Below are 25,341 nucleotides of genomic sequence, written 5' to 3'. Positions count from 1 at the left end.
GTTAAAATGACCAATTTAGACAAGTTAAGGGGGTTGAGAAATATCACTTTTATGTAGTTAAGGGGGGTAAATAGGACATTCGATGAGTTGAAGAGTAAAATGAGCAATTTGTATAAGTTAAGGGGACTGGGGGAGCATTAGGCCTTATTTTTTAAATTAGTAATTGTGATATGGGATAGGGTAAGGTAATTACTCTTTTTAATATTACCGCCGCTGAATTTCAATTTTTAATGGTATAGCCTCTGAACTTTACACTTTTTTAACACATGTGGCTATTTAACGTCTCAAAACAATCGTTGACGGTCTCAAAATAAAAAATTTAAAAAGTTAATGATATTCTAAGGAATTTTAATTCTCGAAATTTTTTTTTTTGAGATCATTTAGGTGTTGTTTGGTTAAGAGAGAGAGTGAATTTTTAGAGAGAGAAAGCTCTAAAAAGGTGATTTTGGAAAATAAAAAATATGATTTTATGGTAAATGTCATTCTGAACAATTTTAATTCTTGAATAGTTTCATTTTGACACCGTTAATGGTTATTTTGAGGAGTTAGTTAAAGTTGAGCGTCACCCGTGTTAAAAAGTGTAAAATTCAATGATCAGACCGTTAAGAATTGAAGTTCAATGACCACATTATTAAAATAGATAAGTTACCCTAAAGAGACCACTATTAGTCCTAATTCACTATTGAACTTCTTCAAATACATATGTATCTTCATCTAAAGTAAGGTTGTACGAAGTAATGAGAACCTTCAAATTGGATCGTGTTAGAGAGAATAACTACCCGAACACGTGGACTAATGAGAGACATTTAGAATCCACTTCAGAGTAGAATCTTTGATTCACGCCTAGAATTCAAGATTATAGTTTGAGCATATTACAAACTGTCTAAATTGCATCTGTCATTCAGGAGCTGACATTTGTCCACAAAAGAAGCTAGAGCGCACACTTTAAACCGACTACCAGAATTGCCCCTAACACCTTATAAATGGAATATGACGTCACAATCAAGGTACAAGTCAATCACAATTCTCATTCAACTGCTTAGTTCTCTCATTTCTAAACTCTACTAACTCAAGCATCATAGTGGGGTCGTCGTTCACCGCCTCACCTTGATTTTTTTTTAATCTTACCATAGGTATAGAAAGGATTCCACCATCGTCGGAGCACTATTACCCATATTCAATCATGTCAAATTGATACGATGAGCGTGGATCGAACAAACACGCAACCATGGCGCATCTTGAAATACAATGAACCCGTTGTTCTCGTGACAAATACTGGAGCCTAGAATACCTTTAAACGGTAGTGACAATGTATTAGGGCTCTATCGAATCACTTTTGACCTTGATAGAGAAGAATGCTTGAGTATTTAAAATAATTTTAAATACTTTTTAAGAGTGTAAAATCCACCAATTTCTTTAATTTGAACTAATTAATGGGTATAATAGTTAAGGTCCCTCCCACATAAAAGGAAAGACAAAATCAGGCCATCCTAATAAATTCAACTGTAATGTTGAAAATCAACAGTGTTGAGGGCGTAAATTTAAATCTAATAATTTAATGGTAACTAATTAAATTTATTTAATCAGTGAGCCACGATATAAACACTTACCATATATTGCATATCTTCTCAAATCACGAAAAAAAATAAGAAAAAGGTTTATAATTTGTCCAAAAAATTTAATTGGTCTATGAACTTTTAAAGTATTCCGATTGCCCCCTCAACTTATATAAAATGTTTAGTTAATCCCTTAAATTTGCATATATGGGAAATGCCCATAGGTTCAAAAATACCAATCCGTTGGACGAATGCTGACTCGCTGTGGGACTGGGACTGATGACGTTTCTTCTCCTTAGTTCTGAAAAAACAGCCAACTCCGTTGAGGAGTGGATTCGCACTGAAGCGCTGTCGTCGTTGCGCAAAGCACCCTCCCATCTCTTCTTCCCAGTGAAAGCTAAAGGCCGATCTTGATCAAATGTGAAGATATAATAATATACTAATTCAAATTCAATGATTTTTTGGATTGCATACATCGTTAGAGCAATTCGGCCAGTTGACATGGACAAATAAAAATAAGAGTTTATTAACTAAGAGAAAAAAATTGAAAAGTAAAAAAGAAATTATAGAAATTAATTTTCAATAGGTTCTTCCAATCTAGATCTTCTCCTCTACAATTTCGCGATTTCCAGCATCAGAATCTCCAAATTGATCTTCTCCTGCAACACCAAAATCCATTTCCAACAGATTCTTCCAAGCTCGATTTCTAGCTTAGAAAAACCTAATGGAAATCGATTTCAGTAATTTCTTTTTAATTTTACTCTCTTTCCTCTAGTAAAAAAACTTATTTTTTTATTTGTCCACATAGAAGTAAAAATGTCTACATCAGCAGGCTGAATCCCTTAACGACGTTTGTCGTCCAAACTCAATGGAAAAGTTAAATCCATAACAAAATCAACGATTAAGGGTTCAATATGGAAAAACAATTTATCAGGACTTGATCCTTAAAACAGGTAAAATTCAGGATTTAATTATGCTTTTTGTCCTTTAAATTTATCTCATTCTAACGCTACAAAAATTATTTAAAATGGACCCTTTTGTCTTGTTATATTATTTTTTCCAAGGTACCAAAACAAATGCATGTGGTTTGGAGGATTTGCCATAGTTTAGAAGTTTGTGATCTTAGATATGTAATTTGTGCGGCTTGCAATTAAAGGACATATGAGTGAATCTGTAAGTAAAAAAATACTTGTAATTTAGTTAATTTGTAAATTCAAATCTTATATATGAGATAATTATAAAGTCAGTCCTTATAATTGTTCAAAATTGATATCTTCTAGACTAAATGATCACAATAATAATTTTGACAGAATGCCTCAGTTTACAAACTATAAGGAACACAAATTTAAATTTACAAATCGGTCAAATCATACATATTTTTTTTTTTTTTTTTATATTTCCCTTTATTTTTTTAACAACTAGTATTAGAGCTAAGTTATTATGGAAGCAAAGATAAACAAAATAATGGAGAAATAAAATGAAAAACTTTCTATATACGATGAAAATGTATCTACTGGTATTTGACACAAATTTTTGAGGATTTCACTTTCAAACTCGTAATCAATATAGTCTAAGGGTCCGTTTGGTTTATCCGTTGCTTGCTGTTGGAAAAAACTGTTTTTTTTTTCCGATAAACAGAGATTCTCTGCTTTTGTAAAAAGCTACTTACGTATAAAAGACAAACATGAAATCTCTAACCAAACGTCTAAAACTCTTATTTTTGAATTGAAAAGACAAACAAAAGGAGAAAAATAAACAAATATCAATCTACAAAACGTGATTGCTATTCTTTGATAACTACAGGGTTAGATTTATTTATTATCCAAAATTAGTACAAGTGTATTATAATTTATCATTGCAAGTGTATTGTGGGAGTAAGTATGACTCTTTTAAGATAGCCATTATCTAATTAGTAACGTGTATGAATGGATTAACGAAATTTCCATTGTCCATGTCTACTATCTAGCAAAATCACAGCCAAAGGAACGAGTTTGATAGAATCAGCAGAGAAAGAAGACCATGTTGAGTTTGACTCTAGTCCGACTTTGTGAAATGACTTGAGATGTGTTGGATAAGTGGGAGCCATTAATGGTGACGGTGAAATACCATTAGTTTTAACGTTATTTTACTTATTCCGTGAATCTGAAGCGTAGTATTGCCCCTCTTTTTGGATCCAATGTCGCTTTGGCTGCCGATCCAGACGGAAGACATTCTACAACATCTCAAATATTTTTTTTATTATTTAATTCTTTATACGATCATCATTGTACTATTTTTTTTTCTAAAAAATACATATTTCTTAAAAATTTATTCTTATTTTTTCATGTGTTTCTTTCCTTAATTAAGATTTCAGCCCAATATATATGGGTTTATTGGTGATGAGCCGAGAAGAATAAAAACGGTTTTAGTTCATCAAGGGTCCATTTTATTCGGGCTTTTTACACAAAAATGACATTAATTATAAAAATTATAAAAACCACAATTAGGTTCAAATTACAAAACTTAATTCTAACTATGTTATTAAGTTGATGGATTCAAGATGGATTCCTGATGTTCTTAAAGATGGAAGTTGTTGGAGAATTGATGATGGAAGAACTGTTAAGTTGATGGATTCAAGATGGATTCCTGATGTTCCCTGCAATCGTCCTCTTTACTTGTTGAATCAAACTCCATCTAGAAATGTTTCGTGTCTTATTGATTTTGATTCGTTTTGTTGAAAAACTGATTTAATAAAGTTTTACTTTTCAGAGGATGTTGTTGCAGCAATCCTTAAAATTCCAATTAGTCGACAGACTGGTTCTGACTCTCTTTTTTGGGTTCATTCTAAAAATGGAGAATATTTGGCGAAATCAGGGTATAAGGTTGCTTGTACTGCATATCAGTTGAATTCCGTTGTTGCTTCTACTTCATTGGGGCCTCATCAGTTTTGGTATTTTTTGTGGAAGGTTAAAGCACCTTCAAAATTTATCCATACAATTTGGTGTGCTGCAAAAAATATTCTGCCTGTTTTGACAATCTTTTGAGAAAAGATGTTAATGTGCAAGGTCTATGTTGTTTCTGTGGTTTCCATTCTGAAACTTTAATTCATCTGTTTAAAAGTTGTACGGGTACGAAATGATATTGGAAGCAGACTAATATGATTCATCCTGTTTATAAGATGGCTGGTAAGAATTGCTTGGATTGGTTCTCTGGTGTGCAAAAGTTTTTATCAAATGAGGAGTTTGCTTTTTTTTTTGTGGTATGATTAGTTTCATTTGATTTGAAAGAAATCAAATTGCTCATGGTAAAAAGTGGATTGGGGAGTTCAAATTAGTTGCTGCTGTTTGGGATTCTATTTTTGGATATGCTGGAAAATTGAGGGATTTATCTCCAAATTCTTATGGTGGGCCTAGTGTTGCGGTTGAAGATGTAGGAAAAGTTGTTGGTGGCTTTGATGTTAATGGTTCTTGTTTGGCTACTGTTAGTGGAATTAATTCCACTATAATTTCTACTAATTTATTTTGTGCAGGTGGAGCTGTTGGCTTTTCAAGTTCAATTAAGGTTCCTGGTGCAATTGAATTTTCAGCTTCGATGTCCACGGGTAGAATTGGTGTTTCTGTACCAAATTATGTTTATGATGCTATCAATTATGGAAATTCTTATTCAACAGTAGCCGATCAAAGGTTTTTTCCATCCGAAGCGGTTCAAATATTATTATCAAATGATAATATTCAAATGATAATATTCGTTCAAATTGGTCACGTCCTGCAGTTAATAATTTTAAACTTAATTGTGATGCGGTTTTTTCGGCACAAACATCTATTGGATCTTTTGGAATGGTGGTGAGGGATTATAATGGTTTGGTTTCTATGTCTGGTGGAGGCCCAATTGGTACCACGTTATCGGTCTTGCATGCAGAATTATTAGCGATTCTTTTTTCATTGCGTGTAGTTCGGGATTGTGGATTCCAAGATATTTTGGTAGCTTCTGATTTGATATCAACTATACAACTGCTTAAAGAAGAGATAATTTTGTCAAATTGGCTTGGGGTGATTTTAGGCGACATTTTTGAAGTGTCTCGATACTTTGCAACGATAGAGTTCGTTCACGAGAGACGACAAGCGAATTCTGCTGCACATATTTTGGCTGCTTGGGCTCGTTCTCTTTTAAATATGGAAATTTTTATTGAAGATTTCCCTAATTGTGTTTCTAATTGTATTCAAAGTGATATTTTCTCTTTTGGTCCATAATATATGGTTTTTTATCAAAAAAAAAAAAAAAATCTAACTAAAAATAATAACATAAAATAAGTGTGTTTTTATTATTTATAAAAAATAATAAAATAAGTATTATACTCTACTTTATTTCTACCAAAAAAAAAAATTATACTCTACTTTATATATTTTAAACCTCAATTTATAAATTCTAACCCTAAAAAATATATCCTATTTCTAATCTTTAAAATATATTAAAAATAGTTTTTTTTGGTTTCACATAATTCAAATAAGAATTTTATATATAGTTGTAAATAATTTTAAAATCTATATTTCCATATATTTCCATGTAAATTTCCCAAAGTTCCAATAGGGATGATGATGGGCTTTGGGCCGTAAACCCTTGCCCACGAAGCAAAGGCTGATTTGCTGTTACTTCTTATTGGGCCTAATGATTTACTTAGGGAAAATTACATAGAAATTCATCTCTTCCAAACTATTTACAACTATATCAAGTTATAATTTTGGATTATGTCAAACTAGTAAAATCAGTACTTTTAATATATTTTAATTATAATTTTGTAGTTAATTATATTACATGAATATCGTAATTAAATATAAAATTACAACTAAATCATAGCATCAAACTTAATTTTTAATATGTCATTATTTTCTATATTTTATGATTTTACATCATAATTTAAAGATTCTAGACTCCAATTCATAAACCATAAACCGCAGAAAATATATTCTAGACTTTTAATTTATAAATTCTAATCCTTAAATATATTAAAAGTACTGATTTTAACTAGTTTGACATAATCCAAAACTATAACTTTGACATAGTTGTAAATAGTTTTTAAAAGATGAATTTCTGTGTAATTTTCCCCCTTTTTTTTTATAACATATATATTTATATATAGAAGCATAGTCTAATCCTTTACATATAATATAGAACTTTTTTAAGTTACAGAGTATTCTTTATTTTGTTGAAAAGGAAAGAAACAAAAGAAAACCAAGCAGCATTTTAGAATAGACTTGAAGGCTAGTCTATGGGCCTTGAAGTCTTGGATTATAGGTAAATCAATGCACCTAAACTATATTACTGCATTTCTTATTTATACTATATTCTTTTTATTTCTTATTATACTATATTACCTATTAATATATTAGGTTACTTTGTAATTAAGCACATGCTTTTAATCTTTATATCAATTCATATTATATATCTTTTTAGGCTTAATACATACCCAGCCCAGCCCCCTAAAGTTGTCCATTTTATTCATTTAACCCCTTCAACTTAAGGGACATCCTTTTAACCCCCTAAACTCCAAAAAAACGCTACTTTTAACCCCCTATCATCCGACGTGGCATTGACCTAGTCAACGTTTGTGTCTCAAACACAGGAGGCGCGTGGGAGGATTTTGTTCTTGCCTCCAACGGTAAAAAAAATGCATACAACCCCCTAAAGTTGTCCATTTTGTTCATTTAACCCCCTCACCTCACGGGACAACCCTTTAACCCCCTAAACTCCAAAAAAATCTTAGTTCCAACTCAAGTACGGGCATTGGAGATAAAGAAGATTTAATTGGTGTCTTTCTAATTTTTAATTGGTGCTTTTTGTGGTCTCAATCCACGTTGAAATTGTAAAAAATGCTTTAACTTTGTATGAATTATGACCACGGTGTATATAGATACAGTGGAAGGCAATACAAAGGAAGAGTTAAAATCTGATTTGATATGAAGTATAGAATACAGTGGAAGAGAAGTGATAACTAAATGATATTTATAGCAATTTTTCAATATTAACGACTTTCAAAAGAAGAAAGTAGGAAAGAAAAGAGCAAATTATACACACGGACAACATTATATCTCGGCAGTCTAAAATATGGGATTAAAAGTAGCGTTTTTTTGGAGTTTAGGGGGTTAAAGGGGCGGCCCGTGAGGTGAGGGGGTTAAATGAACAAAATGGACAACTTTAGGGGGCTGGGTAATTCAGGATACACACGTGTCACGCGCGTGATACACACGGACAACATTATATCTCGGCATTCTAAAATAGGGGGTTAAAAGTAGCATTTTTTTGGAGTTTAGGGGGTTAAAAGGATGTCCCTTAAGTTGAAAGGGTTAAATGAATAAAATGGACAACTTTAGGGGGCTGGGTATGTATTAAGCCATCTTTTTATAGTATAACCTTTTGAGAAGCATCATCATTGTTGATAAAAAAAAATCAATAAATTTTTTAAATTTAAATTTGAAAGCATAATAAAATGAATTTAAAATTAAGAGGTTTGTTTCATCAAGAAAATATAATAATTAAGAGGCTAGCATGCATGTGTTATATTTGATTAAAAAAGAAAAAGAAAAGAAAGAATATGCTTAATAAATTAAGTTTTTCTAAAAAAAAAAGTGCTACTAATATTTTAAAATTGTTTAAAGTGATATGATACTAATATTTTAAAATTGTTTAAAGTGATATGATTCTCATATTATGTAACAAAATACGATTGATTTTGAAGTAACGATGGAACTGAAGTGTCACTTCCTCCTTTTTTAGTGATAAAAAATTTAATATATTAATTTTAATTTTATTATATATATTTATCTATAAAAAAGATTATTTTATCCGTACTATATCTAAGAGTTCTACAAAATTTAAATTAATACCTAAAATCTTTCTAATTCTCTACACATCTATATATAATATAAAATAGTAACGATAGAACTGAGGTGTAACTTCCTCCTTTTTTACTGATAAAAAATAAAATAAAATATATAATATATTAATTTTAATTCTATTATTATATTTATCTACAAAAAAGATTATTTTATCCATACTATATCTAAGAGTTCTACAGAATTTAAATATATAATATAAAACAGTAACGATGGAGCTGAGGTGTCACTTCCTCCTTTTTTACTGATAAAAAATATAATATAAAATGTAATATATTAACTTTAGTTATATTATTGTATTTATTTATAAAAATATTATTTTATCCGTACTATATCTAAGAGTTCTACATAATTTAAATTAATCCCTAAAATCTCTCTAATTCTCTGCATATCTATATCTAAAAGTTCTACATAATTTAAATTAGTCCCTAAAATCTCTCTAATTCTCTGCATATCTATATATAATATAAAACAGTAACGATGGAGCTGAGGTGTCACTTCCTCCTTTTTTACTAATAAAAAATATAATATAAAATATAATATATTAACTTTAGTTATATTATTATATTTATTTGTAAAAAGATTATTTTATCTGTACTATATCTAAGAGATCTACATAATTTAAATTAATCCCTAAAATCTCTCTAATTCTCTGCATATCTATATCTAAAAGTTATACATAATTTAAATTAATCCCTAAAATATCTCTAATTCCCTGCATATCTATATCTAAAAGTTCTACATAATTAAAATTACTCCCTAAAATCTCTCTAATTCTATGCATATCTATATATAATATAAAACAGTAATGATGGAGCTGAGGTGTCACTTTCTCCTTTTTTACTGATAAAAAATATAATATAAAATATAATATATTAACTTTAGTTATATTGTTATATTTATTTATAAAAAGATTATTTTATCTGTACTATATCTAAGAGATCTACATAATTTAAATTAATCCCTAAAATCTCTCTAATTCTCTGCATATCTATATCTAAAAGTTATACATAATTTAAATTAATCCCTAAAATATCTCTAATTCCCTGCATATCTATATCTAAAAGTTCTACATAATTTAAATTAATCCCTAAAATCCCTCTAATTCTCTGCATATCTATATTCTATATAAAACAGTAACGATGGAGCTGAGGTGTCACTTCCTCATTTTTTACTGATAAAAAATATAATAAAAAATATAATATATTAACTTTAGTTATATTATTATATTTATTTATAAAAAGATTATTTTATCCGTATTATATCTAAGAGTTCTACAGAATTTAAATTAATCCCTAAAATCTCTCTAATTCTCTGCATATCTATATATAATATAAAACAGTAACGATGGAGCTGAGGTGTCACTCCCTCCTTTTTTACTGATAAAAAATATAATATATTAACTTGAGTTATATTATTATATTTATTTATAAAAAGATTATTTTATCTGTACTATATCTAAGAGTTCTACAGAATTTAAATTAATCCCTAAAATCTCTCTAATTCTCTGCATATCTATATCTAAAAGTTCTACATAATTTAAATTAATCCCTAAAATCTCTCTAATTTTCTGTATATCTATATCTAAAAGTTCTGCATAATTTAAATTAATCCCTAAAATCCCTCTAATTCTCTGCATATCTATATTCTATATATAATATAAAACAGTAACGATGGAGCTGGGGTGTCACTTCCTCCTTTTTTACTAATAAAAAATATAATATATTAACTTTAGTTATATTATTATATTTATTTATAAAAAGATTATTTTATCCGTACTATATCTAAGAGTTCTACAGAATTTAAATTAATCTCTAAAATCTCTATAATTCTCTGCATATGTATATCTAAAAGTTCTACATAATTTAAATTAGTCCCTAAAATCTCTCTATTTCTTTGCATATCTATATATAATATAAAACAGTAACGATGGAGCTGAGGTGTCACTTCCTCCTTTTTTATATCATTAATTGTAATTATTAATTATATTTTTGTTAATATTTATATATTAAAATGAATCCGTGCATCGCACGGGTCAAAAACTAGTTGAAATATATATTACTCTAAATAAATAAGTTTAAAGAGCTAATAAATTACTCTGAGAAAGTTCAAAAGGTTAAAATGTCACTTTAAACAACCAATGAGTCACTTTAAGCATGTTTAGGAAGCTAGCAAGCCGGTATATAAATTCAAAGAATCAATCTACTTTATGAGCCAAAATTCACGAGACACCTGGTATATTAAGTTGCAAAAAATTTAAGTTAATAAATAAGATAAATTTTTTATTATTATTTTTGACACTTCCTTTGGACATTTCGGATTTGAAAAGTATACAACACATAACTATACATGCATCCCTATTGAGATAATACTGATACTAGTTTAGTCACCGTTAAAACTCATTGCCGCTGATGTAGTTGAAATCAAACCTCACATCTTTCTTCACAAACTCAATATGCATTGCAAACCGAACTAAATCCCGTAATAAAGTTTAAGAATGATTTTTTATTATTATTATTTGTGGAAATATATTCAAAATTTGAAGACTTAAAATTCCATTTTATTTTTATAGCATAATTCATAGACTCCATAGAAAAGGAATTAGATTCCAAATAGCATTAAGAAAGATAATTTGAAGTTCGCGTATAGAGTTTAGTCAAAAAGCTACATTTCCACTATCTCCTCTAAACAAAGCAAACCCATATGATATGAACTCCCCAAAGCTAAAAAGATTCCATCTTTACATGAATTTTTCACAATCTCTTAAAAATAATCAAAACCCTAAATCCCCAATTTCATTTTCAATTGTTCTTAGCAATTCTCCATTGATTTCAGATGGAAACCTCAATATCAAAAACAGAGATGATGAAGCCATTGTTCTTAAAAGCTGGGATTCCTTTAGCTCTATCAATTGCTGGTTTCATCTATGCTAAAATCACAGCTAGAAAAAACATAAACCCTCTTGAATCCATTGATGAAAACACTAGTTTTGATGAAGAGATAATAGGGTTAAGAAGCAAAATTGAAGAGGTGAAAAAGATGGAATTGGATTTGGGAAATCAATTTCTTCAATTTCAGGGATTGAAAGAGCTTGAAACTGTGTTAATGGAGGTCAAGAACATGTTAGTATTAGAAGCTGCAAATGTTGAGTTTTTGAATAAGGAGATTTCATCTGAGAATGGAAGGTTTCAGAATCTTGTTATTGAGTATCTTAGAGTTGTTGAACAGCTTCGATTGGCGAAACTCCGAAATGGGATGCTGAAAAGGAAGGTGAAGAAGATTGTGATGAAGAACATGAAGGAGAAATCGCGGATTGTTCGAGATAAGAACATGAAGATTGATGCAGCAGAAGAAGAGATACTGAGATTGTGGAATGATGATGAAATTAAGTCTGGTGTTGTGAAGAAATTGGAGGATAGAGTTGAGGAATTGCAGGAGGAGAAGAATGAACTTCTGATAAGATTGAATGCTGCAGAAAATTTTGCTAAGGTAAGCCTTGAGGTTGAATAATAGCTTTTATTATTATATCCCGACACAATGAAAACTTTATAATGGTCGGGGTCTATCTCGACCATTAATGAAAAACCGCTTATAGTTTTATAATCTCTTACTATTTATTATGTTTGTGTATTTATATACATGACGAGTTTATATTGTTTTGGTGTATTAAATATGGAGTACTATAAAATTTATCGGAAAGTGAGAAGTTTTTCGAGTAGAGGGGGCGTTTTTAGAGGAATGGGGTGTGTTGAGCACCCGTATTTTGCCTGAGGAGGAGCAGCATCATTACCACTAGAAATTTTATCTCGGCTCTGTCTCCATGCTATTATGTGTAGAATAGCTAAGATTTCTAAGAAGAAGATATCATTCATTTGATGCGAAATAAAAAGGAATATCAAAAATTCGAGTGACCAAAGCTGGAATAGCTACTTTGGAAGTAACAAATTCGAAAAGCAATGACTAAAATAGAAGATCGGAGTCGAAAAGAGGATTTTCTCACTTATTTCTCTCATTCAAAACCATGTGTGAGATTTTTTTTATCTTGCACGGCTCCTAAATTATAAAAGAAAAACAATGAGTTTTTTCTTTCTTTCTTTCTTTTTCTTCATTACTTTTCGTGCTTATATAAGAAAATGAGATCCATTCGATTTCTAAAAGGATTTATCCTTAGCTTTTTGACGAATCATTCATTAGTGATTATGAATTACCCATTTTTCTCAATCTTTTTCGACTTCTTGATTCCGTAGGAGCAAGTTAGAAAGATTGGGAAATAGAAAATTCATTTCAATAATGAGATGATAATCTTAGTTTGACCCTTTTGTCACAGATATATGCTCCTATTACACTCGTAGTCTCTTATGTATGAGAACCAACTACATAGCAATACCTATTAGTACTAGTTAGAGTCGGAATAAGTATAAGTAGCTACGTTGTTGAACCTCATAAATATCCGCCTATTGTTTTATTTATTTATATTTTTCCTTAATATTTTCTGTGAATTCCTCAACATGTTTGCTGAACTTTCTTTAATTCAATTAACAGATTGATGCAGAATGTGTAACAAAAGAAGAATACAATGAAGTAGTAAAAGAACTCGAACAATTACGCGAAGAACGAGCAACAGAAATCACAGAGTTCATATACTTGAAATGGAACAATGCCTGCTTGAAGCATGAGCTAATGAGGAACCATGAACAAGAAGACCAAATTGAGGGAAAAAGAGATCATTTGGAACTTGAAATGAATGGAAATGGAGAGAAAGAGTGCTTTGGTGCCGCAACAAGAAGCAGCGATGATCAAATGGTGTCTTACCAGTCTCAAACTGAGCAATCAGATAAATTATCGGAAAACAGAAGCAACCATGATCATGGTAATTCAAGGAGGAAAAAGTTCCTTCACAAGATTAAGAAATGGGTGGAAGGGAATGAGAATGTGAAAGTAAGAAATGAAGAGAAAGAAAAGGAAGATCATGCAATTCAAGCAAGGAAATCTTGTTCAAGTGCTTGATCATGAATTTCTTCAATTCTAACTTTAAAAAGTCATTTAGAGGAATAATAAATGTAATCTAACACAAAAGGAGTAACAAATTATGTAAAATACATAAGATTAAGATGAATAAGTGTAAATGACTTTTTTAAACAAAATAATTTAATTGTCACTTGAAATCCATCTCGGTTTGAGCAATGTTGGAGCTGGAAAGAGAGTCATGAGGTGCAATTGTAGCAATGCCAGACCTTCTTTTCAAGCAAAACCGTGGAAAGTCGTTTGAAACCACCTCTTCTAGTAGTGGAGTCAGAGAAGAGGATCTAGAGGTTTGATTACAGTATCCTTTTTTTAGGTGGAACTATACAGGGTCGCTTGCAACCATCCCAAGATGAATTTTGATAGTCAGAGTGTGTAACATATCCCGTGCACTAGTGGTAGAGATAAAAGATAAAAAGTGTTTGGTAGAATTTGGAAACACAAAAATCAATTAACATTCACAGCTAACAATAACAATATACAGCAACATGTGCATTAAACGGCCCTAATTCTAATTAGTACAATGATATTACATATAAATATGTAGCATAAATGATATTCACAATTATTAATTTCTGACTCCACAATATGATATACAAAGATAAATCATTTGACATGACACATTTTAACACGATTTTTTATTATTATATCATATGGACAATTCCAAAGATAATTCATGTGTTTGCGCTGATTTACAGATGAATATTTATGGTTGATATTGCCAATTTAACCGTTTGATAATTTCAAAATAAAAGAATACACGATTTAAATTTATTTAGTATCATTTTTATCGTGGAACCAGGTTTTTTTTTTATTTTCTAGAATATCATTTTTGGAGCTTTCTCTCTTTAAACGTTAACGTTTTTTCTCTTAACCAAACAATACATAAATGGTGTCAAAACTAAAAGTTAAAAAAATTGAAGTTGATAAAATATCATTTTGAGGGGTAAAGGCTATGCTTACTTTGTTTTTAACAAAGTAAGCCTTACTTTGTGTGTTTTCACCATTAAATTAATTTTCTAATCCATCATCCAATGGTGAAAATACACCAAGTAATGATACTTTGTCAAAAACAAAATAACCATAGAAGGCACCCATTTTGAGGTAATCAACTATTAAATTAGTGAAAAGAACTATATTATTTTTGAAATTATCTCTAAAATATATTAACGAGCGTAACAAATTTAACAACCACAAACATATTCATATTACCAATCAAGGTTGGTTTGAGCGGGTTAAGAGCCTCAAATAATTTAAACTAGTGATATTGGGTTCGAGTCCTAGTGTATGCAACAACTTGGATTAAACTTTTGCTTGGGGTTGATTTGAAGGATAAGTAGGGAGATAGGTATAGTTGAGAAATAATTCTAAAAGATGGGCTGTTTTTGGACCGTGGTTAAGAAATTGTTACCATTCCGGCCTATGAAGCACGGACACGGGTGCGGATACGGGTGCGGACACGGCAAACGACATTTTTAGAAAATATGAGACACGGATGCGGCAGAGACACGGCAAATTTTATATAATTAATTTATATATATTAGATATAAAAATATCAGTTTGATTTTATATAATTAATTTATATATATTAGCTATAAAAATACCAGTTTTTGAAGTTAAAAAGAAGCCATGACTCGACAAAGTACGAAATTCTAAGGGAGATACTGAACAAGAGATAGAAGAATCAAAATCCCAAAAAAAGAAATCGGTATCCCTAAAAAAGAAATTGAAACAGAAGAAATCGGAAGCAAAAGAAACAAGATGAGAAGAAATCAGAATCAAAAGAAACAGGAAGAGAAGTCGAATTAAAAAAAAAACAGGGAGGAGAAGGAAATCAGAATCAAAAGAAACAGGAAGAGAAGAAATCGCAATTGCAGATGATGAAGACAGCAAATCGCAATCGCAGGAGAAGACCTAAATGCGCGATGTTACGATGTACAGGTAAGTAAAAATAGGATTTTTTGGTAATTGGTCCATATATTTTTAAAGATTTAAAAAAACCCTAAAACTTTTTCTATTTTTATAATTTGCCGTGGGGACGTGTCCCCCCGTGTCCCATCCGTGTCCGATGCTCCGGCCGTGTCCCCGCCGAGTCCCCGAGTCCGGCGAGTCCGACTCGGCCACGGCGACCCCGGGGAAGTGTCCGTGCTTCATAGATTCCGGCGCACTAGGCGCCAGAATGGGTATCACTGTGCAAGTCAAACTTGCACAATAGAATACTTTTTGGAATAGTAACCATTTCGGCGCGTGTGGCGCCGGAATGGTCACTATGGGTGACTACCTGTCACCATTCCGGCGCTCCATGCGCCGGAATGGTTACCGCTTCAACTACTTGTTACCCATTCCGGCGCCTAGTGCGCCAGAATGGTTATGACAGTTAAAAACAGTTCCTCCTTGGAATTATTTTTCAACTACACCTATCTCCCTATTTATCCTTCAAATCAGCCCCAAACAAAGGTTTAATCCCAAAAACTTTGCTTAGAGAAGCATGTACCTGTACCTATAGGGTAGACCTCGCCATGGGCCGATGAGCCCGCCTGCCCGGTCCGAGCCCAGACCCATTTAGCCGGGTCTGGACACATAAAATTAGTGTCAGGCCTGGCCCGGCCAAAGCCCGATTAAGCCCGCCTGTTAAATGGGCGGGCCTGGGCTATGTAAATACTCGGCGGACCCGGCCCGGCCCGGCCCGTTATATATATATATAAATTTAATTATATAAATTAAATAAGTTCATATATAAATTTATAGATAGTTAAATAAGTAACCAGTATTACAATTTACAATTAGTTTGTTATATTTTTCTAAGACTTATTAACTATTATGTTTATTATTTTTTATTAAAAAAAGTTAGTATTTTATTTTAATTGATTTTTTTAATATAGATATGGGCTTGGGCGGACGGGCTTGGATTCCTTGTTTAGGCCCGAACCCGGTCCGACCCGATCCCAACTCTAATTAGTATGAGATTGCGCTGAGCTTAGGCTTATCAGGTTTTATCACAGGCCCGGCCCGAGTCCGACCCAGCCCATCCCATGCCGAAGTCTATAGGGTGGTTGACCAGCCTCGAACTGATTAATCAGAAAATTTATATAAAAAAAACATATTGCTATTTAAAAGAGAATCAATTTTTATGATAAAACAGAAAACAGCTGATATGTGGTTATTATTGGTATACTTATCTTCCTATTTTCTCCCCCTTTCTGAAAAATCTTCAAACTAGAAAATCAAACCTGGAAAACAGTTAACTTCTTCTTCTTCTTCCTCTTCCTAACTGCCACTCTTAATTAAGAGATGGAACTTTCCCTCTTCCCTTGCCATCAACACAACCCTTACCTAATCCACAAACCTCTTCTCTCCAATTCCATTTCCAATTCCAGTAATCTCTGCTTCTCTTTCTGTCTTTCACATTCTCTGCAACCATAAATGGTGGGTGAGGTATTCACTTCAAAGTAAACATTTTTTTTAATTGATTTTACAGGAAGGAAATCACCCAGAAGCAATTCATCTGTGATTCCATGTCGCTGTTCGTTGTCTTCTTCCTCAGATGAAACAATTTCACTTCCTTTACAAAACGATGGAAGGAGGACAATGTTTGCTTCTTTGTTAACAACTGGTTCGTTTATGTTTTTCTGCCTTTTCTCCTTTAAATATTTCAATGGAATGTACTTGTGCACATTGAATTTCTCCAGTTTAGCTTATTGGGTTTTGAAATTTGTATCTAGATTGAAGTTTAAAGGGTCCGTTTTGTGGAAAGCTTGTAATTTTTCTTGGGGTATTGTGGATAGCATGCAATAGTTTCTGATGACTTAATACATATGGAGGCCTCTGTACTTTGCTAAATAATCCAATTGGCTACTTGAACTTTGGATATGTCTAATTACCCTTCTCACCTTGCTAAAATTGATCAATTAGGCTCTTGAACTTGTTTAAAATGTACTATTGGCCCCCTGAATTCTCTTAAAAAGTCCCATTGGCCTCTTGAACTTGTTTAAAATGTATTATTGGCCCCCTGAATTAGCTTAAAATATTCCATTGGCCTCTTGAACTTGTTTAAAATGTATTATTGGCCCCCTGAATTCGCTTAAAATATTCCATTGGCCTCTTGAACTTGTTTAAAGTGATAGGTACTTCAACTTGTCCAAATCTCCGCTATATTCTGCTGCGCAAGAGTTGGAGGGTTAATCATGTGAGTTTAAGCAAGTTCAGGGGGTTAACGAGAGATCTCTAAAGTTAAGGGGTCAATTTGTGTATTTGGCGAAGTATAGGAGTTCCTCATGTATTAAGCCATTTCTGATTCTGTCCCCTTAATTGCAATTGTTTGGCCTTATATCCCTAGCTCCCCAAACTTGTCCTGAAAAATCCGATTACCTCTCGAACTTTGAGAACTACCGATTAGCCTTTTGAAGTTGCTTAAAGTGACATGATTAGCCCCCTAAGTACTACGTGGCATAGCAAGCGAAGATTTGGATAAGTTGAAGCACACATCAGTTGAAGCAAGGTCAAGAGGCCAATAGGTTACTTTAAGCAAGTTGAGGAGACCAATAGGTCAATTTAAGCAAGTTTAGAGGGACAATCGGCAACTTTAATCGGTTGTTTTCAAAGTTCGGGGGTGCAATCGGCTTTTATGGTCAACTTGGAGAGGCTGTATATGTATGAGGCCCAATTTTTTAGACTTAAATTCATGATCTCATTTTCCTTTTATTGTATTTTTGTTGAATTGCATTTTTAACTCAGCTGCTGCAATGCATGTCTGTAATGTGGCTGAGGCTGTCAGCACAAGTAGAAGAGCTGTAAGTCACTTTTTTTGTACCAGAGGGAATTATTTTTTTGTGTTGTATAATCTTAAAACGTTTCTGAAGCTGTAAATCTTTTCTTTCTTTACAGCTTAAAGCATCAAAAATACCAGACAGTGAATTCACAACCCTCCCTAATGGTCTAAAGTTAGTACATGAATCTCACAATTACATATACTGTACCTTTTCAATTCCTGCATTAAGCATTTGCTTTCTGGTATCCATTTCTTTTAAATACTGAAATTTTCGGTACCTGAATCTTAGGATAAAATACATCTATGGCTCCGGTTTTATACGTGTCATATATTAATATGGAGTGGACCTTTAACTATTAGCTCGAGCTTGATATGTTATCCGAGCCAGTTTGACCAAGTGGTCCAGGGTTTGATTCCTGGTAGCCCCATTTGTTGAGTTATTTGCAGGACATGGTAATTTGGGCCTGTGTTGTGAGCCCAGTGGCATTCGCGTGTGGGTCTGTGTCAGATATTAATATGGAGTGGACCTTTAACTATTAGCTCGAACTTTTTGTTCAGTTGGTTCCATGACAATATGTTACTAACATTATGACCTCTAAACTTCATTGCATGACATAAAATCCTTGAACTCTTACATTATTTAACATTAAAGTCCAAATCAAATAAAATCCACTAAAATACTAACGAAATAATGACCCGAATAAGTTTGACTACATTATTAATCTTTTTTTAATCCATATAACCATAAACTATGGAAAAATACCTACTTCCAGGTCATCATTTCATTAAATTTTTAACGGATTTTCTTTGATTTAGACTTTAACGTTGAATAATGTAAAATTTAAGGATTTTTATATCACGAAATGAAGTTTAGAGGCAGGGGCCATAGCTTTATTTTACCCTGAATCTTAGGTAAAGTTGGAAACTTGCATCTTTAACTTCCCTTATTGAAGGATAGTCTCAGTTTGAGATTGTTGACATTTTCAAGAATTTGGTACAAAAATAAATTAGCTTAATCATGTTAAATGCTGTTTAGTTTGTTAATTTCTGTTCTTGAATGATTATATGGTTGATAATTTTTATTCGAAACATGAACCGAAACATAGAAGCTAAACTAGGCTCTGATACCATGTAATACAGAGAGAATAACCGAATACTATAGCATCAAGAATTCAACTAGCTATGGTACAAAAAGAAAAAAAAAGGCTTGTTCCTTCTTTTCATAGTATATGCTGTTTAATTTGTTAATTTCTGATCTTGAACTAATTATATGGTTGATAATTTTTTATTCACGTATCTTTCTGTAATTTTATGAATTCTGATGAAAAGGGTTCTTCAGGTACTATGACGTGAAGGTTGGGGGTGGAACCAAGGCTGTAAAGGGATCCCGGGTTGCAGTACGGTTTGTGGCCTATTTCAATTTTATTATCCCTATCCCTTGTTAAAATCTAAAGATACATTGTCATTTTGGTTATTTATTACCTTAGAATAATGTGCTAACATATGTTATCCAATTAGGTTCATTATGTTGCCAAATGGAAGGGAATCACATTTATGACAAGTCGACAAGGACTCGGTGTTGGAGGCGGAACAGTAAGTTGCTTCACTGAACTTTAAACATCTAAAACAATTTTTCTTCAAAGAAATTTGTGAAAATGTTTGGATTTATTTATGATCTGATCTTTATTTGTCCTGAAAGTTGTTCCACTTGTTTGAATTGTTGCAGCCTTATGGATTTGATGTGGGTCAGTCAGAAAGAGGCAATGTCCTTAAAGGATTGGACCTTGGTGTTGAAGGAATGCGGGTCGGAGGCCAGGTGAGAATAGGATGTCAAAACGGTTATCCTGTTATAATAATGTTATGTAATCTATATATGATAGAAATAACACAAAAATGATAATCCTATCAAACGAGTTGTGTCAAGGGGATTGTCTCTGTAAATTGTGTCGTGTTAGAAATTGACAGCCCTAGACTCCAATGACTGCCTACTAATTCTAAACATGATACCAATGCTTACCAGATTTAAAGCTGATTATGCAGTCCTTGCTAGTTGGATATTCGTCGTGATCTTTAATATTTTTTAACTAAAACAAATGTTTTGCAGCGTTTAATAATTGTTCCTCCTGAGCTAGCATATGGAAGTAAAGGAGTTCAGGAAATTCCCCCAAATGCAACAATAGAGGTATAAAGTTTGTTTTCTCCTTAGCTATTAAGCTTATTTCGGTGTCATCTAATACGATGATAAAAAGGGAGGCCTGGTGCACTACGCGTCCCGGGGAGGGATAAAAAGCTTAACACTCCTCGTTCTTATTACTTTTTCAACCCCAATTATGAAATCCCTTTTCTCTCACTTCACACCTTGAAACAGACCGCTCTTACAGAGAGGCGCTGTCGCATCTTCCTAACCTGAAATGGCTGGGGAGAGGAAAGTTCTTTTTTAGCGTACTCCTGGGGACAGATCTAGGGGAGACGGGGTGGGGCCTGTAGCTCAGAGGATTAGAGCACGTGGCTACGAACCATAGTGTCGGGGGGTATAGTATACCCTGGCCCCTCCTTAGTTAGTTCCGTTATCTGGTCATAACTTGATGTCATTGACCTTAAAACAGGCAACATTTGATTTTTTAACTGTTGTTACCTTTGGAATTTACAGCTAGACGTTGAACTGCTGGCTATCAAACAAAGCCCATTCGGGTAAGTGGTTTGAGCCTAAGGTCATAATATTCGATGTTACTTTCGCAGTTTCTAACCAATTCATTTCTTTGTTTCTCAGGTCTGCTGTAAAAATTATTGAAGGTTAATCAAACTGTTGATCATCTGTTTAGCTTACACGAAAAGTGGATATCCGTCGAGATCCAAATTTTCACATGGATCATGCGAAGAAGAGACCTTTTCTCGTAAATGATAGCTCGGTCTTGTTACTGATCATATATTTGTAAGTGTGTTTATACCCGTTATAAAAAAATAATGGTTTTAGTCTATTTCTTGGTGTGCAGAATGTTAATGATCAAGTAAATATGTTAAAACACTTTTTATATAAGATGCGGTTATTTATCGTTAAGAACTTCATAGTATTCTCTTACGAATCCTTTGAGTATCATATTTTCTGTTAGATATTTCGTCTGCTCATACTCGTGTTTTTTGTTTGTAATTAATAATTGTGTTACAAAAGAGGTAAGAAGCATATGTTTATTTGTGCATTATCTTTGCCAATTCCTTAAGTGAATGATAATAGGGGAAATGAAAGTACAAAAATAATTCTCGTGGTTTTGTGTATTTGTAAGTCTCTCTATGTTTAAAAGTTCGCAAATGTAGATCTATGGTTTCATTCATTTGCGAAGAAAGACTTTTTTTTTTTTGCTAAAACCGTCCAAATTTGCCGACGTGGCAAACATTCAGAATAAAACTTCAACAGTTTTTCCAGTCCCATTTCTACTCCACCTAACATATAAAAACATTTTAAAGCCGAAAAACATAATATAACGACTAAAATCCCCGTTGTACACGCTTTTTAACCGTAGAGACATCTTTGCAAATCCACGAAACCACAAGGTTTATTTTTGGTCTTTTTCCCGTGATAATAACAGTAGTTTGAGTTTTCTTTTGGGATAGAAAATTGAAATAAATCATAGTGCAAAGGGCATTGATTTTATAGAATTCCCTTTTGAAGTATTTTAATAGATATTGCTCTATGTTGACAATTTGCTGCTAAACCATATTAAACAAGGAGAAAACAATAGTTAAGCCTTTCTGCTTTAGCTTTCTATAAATTACATCCTAGTTTACAGGATCTAACCACAAGTACAATAAATGCCGAAAGTTCGAATTTTTCGGATAGATTCCTGAAATTACTTTTCAAATTTTTACCAACTTTATTCTCTTTTCCTTGCTTTTTATTCACCCCATTTCAATTCCTTGTTGTGCTATTCTGAATTGCAGCTGTTCATATCTGCTCATTCAAGATGATCACAGCTAAACGTACTGCAGATTCGCCTTTCGAATTCGTTCTTACCTATGTTTGTTTTCTTCTTTTCTTTGTTCATTACTGTTGTCCTCAGAAAACCTGCCCAAGCTGTGGTTCTATGGAAGTTCCGTATCCTCTGAGCACAAACTCCGATTGTGGCGACCGAAACTATCATATTCGCTGTGATTCGCAGTCTCAGAAACTTTATTTCGATACCAAGAACGGAAGTTCTTACCTTGTACTCAGAATCATGCCTTCCTTTCAGCGGATGGTTGTGCAACCAGCACCATGGATGTCTGGCTTGTGTGTTACGCGAGATATGCTAGTGAGTGAAGGCCTTTGGTTGAACCAGACACTCCCTTTCAATGTCACTTCGTCTAACACGATTTTCCTCTTGAACTGTTCGCCTCGCCTTTTTGTGTCTCCTCTAAATTGCACTCCTTCTAGTCTTTGCCACAGATATTTGGAGAGCTCGGGGCATGTTGAAAAGAATCGATCACGCCAGTGTGCAAGCAGTCTTGACCCCTGCTGCACCTTCATTGCAGGCGGAATGCCCTCCGCGTATAAGATAAGGCTTCATAGTTCCGGTTGTACAGCTTTTAGAAGTATTCTTAATTTGGATCCGCGAAAGCCTGCAAGTCAATGGGAAGAAGGACTCGAAATTCAGTGGACTTCTCCGTCTGAGCCAATCTGTAAAACGCAGAATGATTGCTCCGGAGCTTCCAAATGTTCACCGGCTGGAAATAGTCTCTTTCGCTGCCTTTGTAATAGAGACTACAACTGGGATCATATTCGTGGAAGCTGCCGAAGAAAGAAGCTTAAAATGACAGCAAGTCTCAGTTTTAAGGCGTCAATAGGCGTAGTTTCATTTTTCTTTCTGGCAGCAGCGGTGAGTGTAATCGTTATGCATAAGTCCTCTGCTCGTGTTAACCGAGCAAAGCTTGCTAAAGCGCGAGAAGACATGTTAAAGTCGAGCAATGGTGGGAAAATTGCGCGAATGTTCCAATTGAAAGAGGTAAAGAAAGCAACAAACAGTTTCTCTAAGGATCGGGTTTTGGGGAGTGGTGGTTTCGGAGAAGTCTACAAAGGCGAGCTTAACGATGGAACTGGGGTGTCAGTTAAGTTAGCTAAAGTCGGGAACATCAAAAGCACCGAACAAGTACTCAATGAAGTCGGAATACTTTCACAAGTCAATCACAAGAACTTGGTTCGCCTTCTAGGCTGTTGCGTTGAAGGCGAACAGCCTTTGATGATCTACGAGTACATATCCAATGGCACACTCCATGATCATTTACACGGAAAGTCATCGATCTTTCTCGATTGGAGAAAAAGGCTCCGAGTTGCTCTCCAAACTGCTGAAGCATTGGCATATCTACATTCCGGAGTATACACTCCCATTTACCATAGAGATGTCAAGTCCACAAATATACTTCTCGATGACGATTTAAACGCTAAAGTTGCGGACTTTGGTCTCTCTAGACTTGCTCGTCCGGGGCTAAGCCATGTCTCAACCTGCGCTCAAGGAACATTAGGTTATTTGGATCCTGAATATTACCGTAACTACCAATTAACCGATAAGAGTGATGTTTATAGCTACGGAGTTGTGTTGCTCGAACTTTTAACGTCCCAAAACGCCATTGACTTCTCCCGCGATCAAGATGATGTCAACCTTGCCATTTACGTGAGCCAAAGAGCGAAAAATGGTGTCATAATGGAAGTCATAGATCAAAGGCTGCTCGGTAAGGATCCCTCGGATAACATATCGAAAAGTATTGAACTTTTCTCGGAGCTCGCCTTTGCCTGTTTACGAGAAAGGAAGGCGGATAGGCCTAGCATGAAAGATGTAGTTCAGCAACTAGAATGCATAGTTCAAACAGTAGATCAGCAGCAAAATTAATCATTTTAGTATCTTAATTACTAATTATGCTCTTAATTAGTGTGATTTGGTGTTAAAATATTATGTTAATGGATGTTTTAATGGCTTTTGAATATTCAAGAAGCTAAGTGGGTGAAATGATGGCAGAAAGAACATTGAAATGTTGAAATTCTGATTCCAAGGATGAATTTGAGTGGATTTAAAAGTTATGGGGGAAAGATTGGAATCTGATTCTTACTTTGTTTGTAAAGTGTGAAAAAAAATGTCTAAGAGATCTTTATTTGATTTCTTTTTAATTGTAGAAATATTCTATGTATATTTCTCATTCCATATGTTTATATGGTAGTGTTGCATATTCTTCCACCACAAATTCAAGTGGAGGAAGATTTTTTTTTATATCGTGTTTGTATTGTGTCAATTATCAATCCTAATCCAATTCAAAAATATTGTGTTTCATATTTGTGTCAATCTAATCGGGTTCGAGTTTGTCAATTATCATATTAGTTTAAAATAAGTCAAAATCTTAACTCAATCCAAAATATTTCGTCAAATTGTAATCGTGTCAATTCAAACAGTTCATTTCGTGTTCACAAGTGTTAATAATGGCATTTAAAAATATAGCGAGATATAATAACATTCTAAACATCTATATCAATTTTTAGATTAACAAGTTAACCATTAATACGATTGTTATGTTGGGTTCTTCTAATGTGTTCATTGGATACAAGTAATTTTATTATCTCTATTAAGGATATCTTGTAAAAATACGAGAGGTTATTGTTGTGTACCCGAGTTCTTCTAATTTTATTATTTCTATTAATGTAACATATAAAAATATGAGAGAATATTATAATAATTTTAAATATTCAGGTTCTTTAAAAAAAAATCGGGTTATTTTTAAGTTTGCATATTAGTTCTAACCTAAACCTAACAAATTTTAGTTTAATTTTGTGTAAATCTAAAAATCGCTCATTATTTATTGGCAAAAAGCATATTTAAGCCCTTGAATTTTATCTGTTTTAAGGATCAAGCTCCTGATCAATTATTTTTCCACATTGAGCCCCTGAACATTGATTTTGTTATGGTTTAGGCCCTTATTTAACTTTTCTGTCGAGTTTGGACTGCATACATCGTTAGGGCGATTCGGCTTGTTGACATGGACAAATAAAAAAAAGATTTCTTTGACTAGGAGAGATAAAAATTAAAAATTAAAACGAAATTATAGAAACTAATTTTCAGTATATTCTTCCAAACTCGATTTTCTTCTCTCCCATTTTGTGATTTTCAAC

General features: G+C 33.0%; 3 protein-coding genes across 3 annotated transcripts; all 3 read left to right on the top strand.

The window, feature by feature from the left end:
- Positions 1-11,100: 11,100 nt before the first annotated feature.
- LOC136209140 (protein CHUP1, chloroplastic) lies at positions 11,101-13,600 on the top strand. Its single transcript, XM_066000522.1, has 2 exons — positions 11,101-11,914; positions 12,968-13,600. The coding sequence occupies exons 1-2, from the start codon at positions 11,261-11,263 to the stop codon at positions 13,430-13,432; spliced, it is 1,119 nt and encodes a 372-aa protein (XP_065856594.1). The 5' UTR covers positions 11,101-11,260; the 3' UTR covers positions 13,433-13,600.
- Positions 13,601-16,597: 2,997 nt separating this feature from the next.
- On the top strand, positions 16,598-21,279 carry LOC136208233 (peptidyl-prolyl cis-trans isomerase FKBP16-4, chloroplastic). The gene is made up of 10 exons (XM_065999028.1): positions 16,598-16,823; positions 16,926-17,060; positions 18,182-18,237; positions 18,332-18,387; positions 19,555-19,612; positions 19,734-19,808; positions 19,942-20,031; positions 20,320-20,397; positions 20,866-20,906; positions 20,986-21,279. The coding sequence occupies exons 1-10, from the start codon at positions 16,739-16,741 to the stop codon at positions 21,011-21,013; spliced, it is 702 nt and encodes a 233-aa protein (XP_065855100.1). The 5' UTR covers positions 16,598-16,738; the 3' UTR covers positions 21,014-21,279.
- An 875-nt stretch (positions 21,280-22,154) lies between these two features.
- LOC136209392 (wall-associated receptor kinase-like 20) lies at positions 22,155-24,441 on the top strand. Its single transcript, XM_066000843.1, has one exon. The coding sequence runs from the start codon at positions 22,175-22,177 to the stop codon at positions 24,071-24,073; it is 1,899 nt and encodes a 632-aa protein (XP_065856915.1). The 5' UTR covers positions 22,155-22,174; the 3' UTR covers positions 24,074-24,441.
- Positions 24,442-25,341: the final 900 nt, after the last annotated feature.

This window comes from Euphorbia lathyris, chromosome 10 (genome assembly GCF_963576675.1).
Source record: "Euphorbia lathyris chromosome 10, ddEupLath1.1, whole genome shotgun sequence".
Taxonomy (NCBI): Eukaryota; Viridiplantae; Streptophyta; class Magnoliopsida; order Malpighiales; family Euphorbiaceae; genus Euphorbia; species Euphorbia lathyris.
The sequence above is the reverse complement of the archived record's forward strand: the minus strand, read 5'-3'. Positions and strand labels throughout refer to the sequence as shown.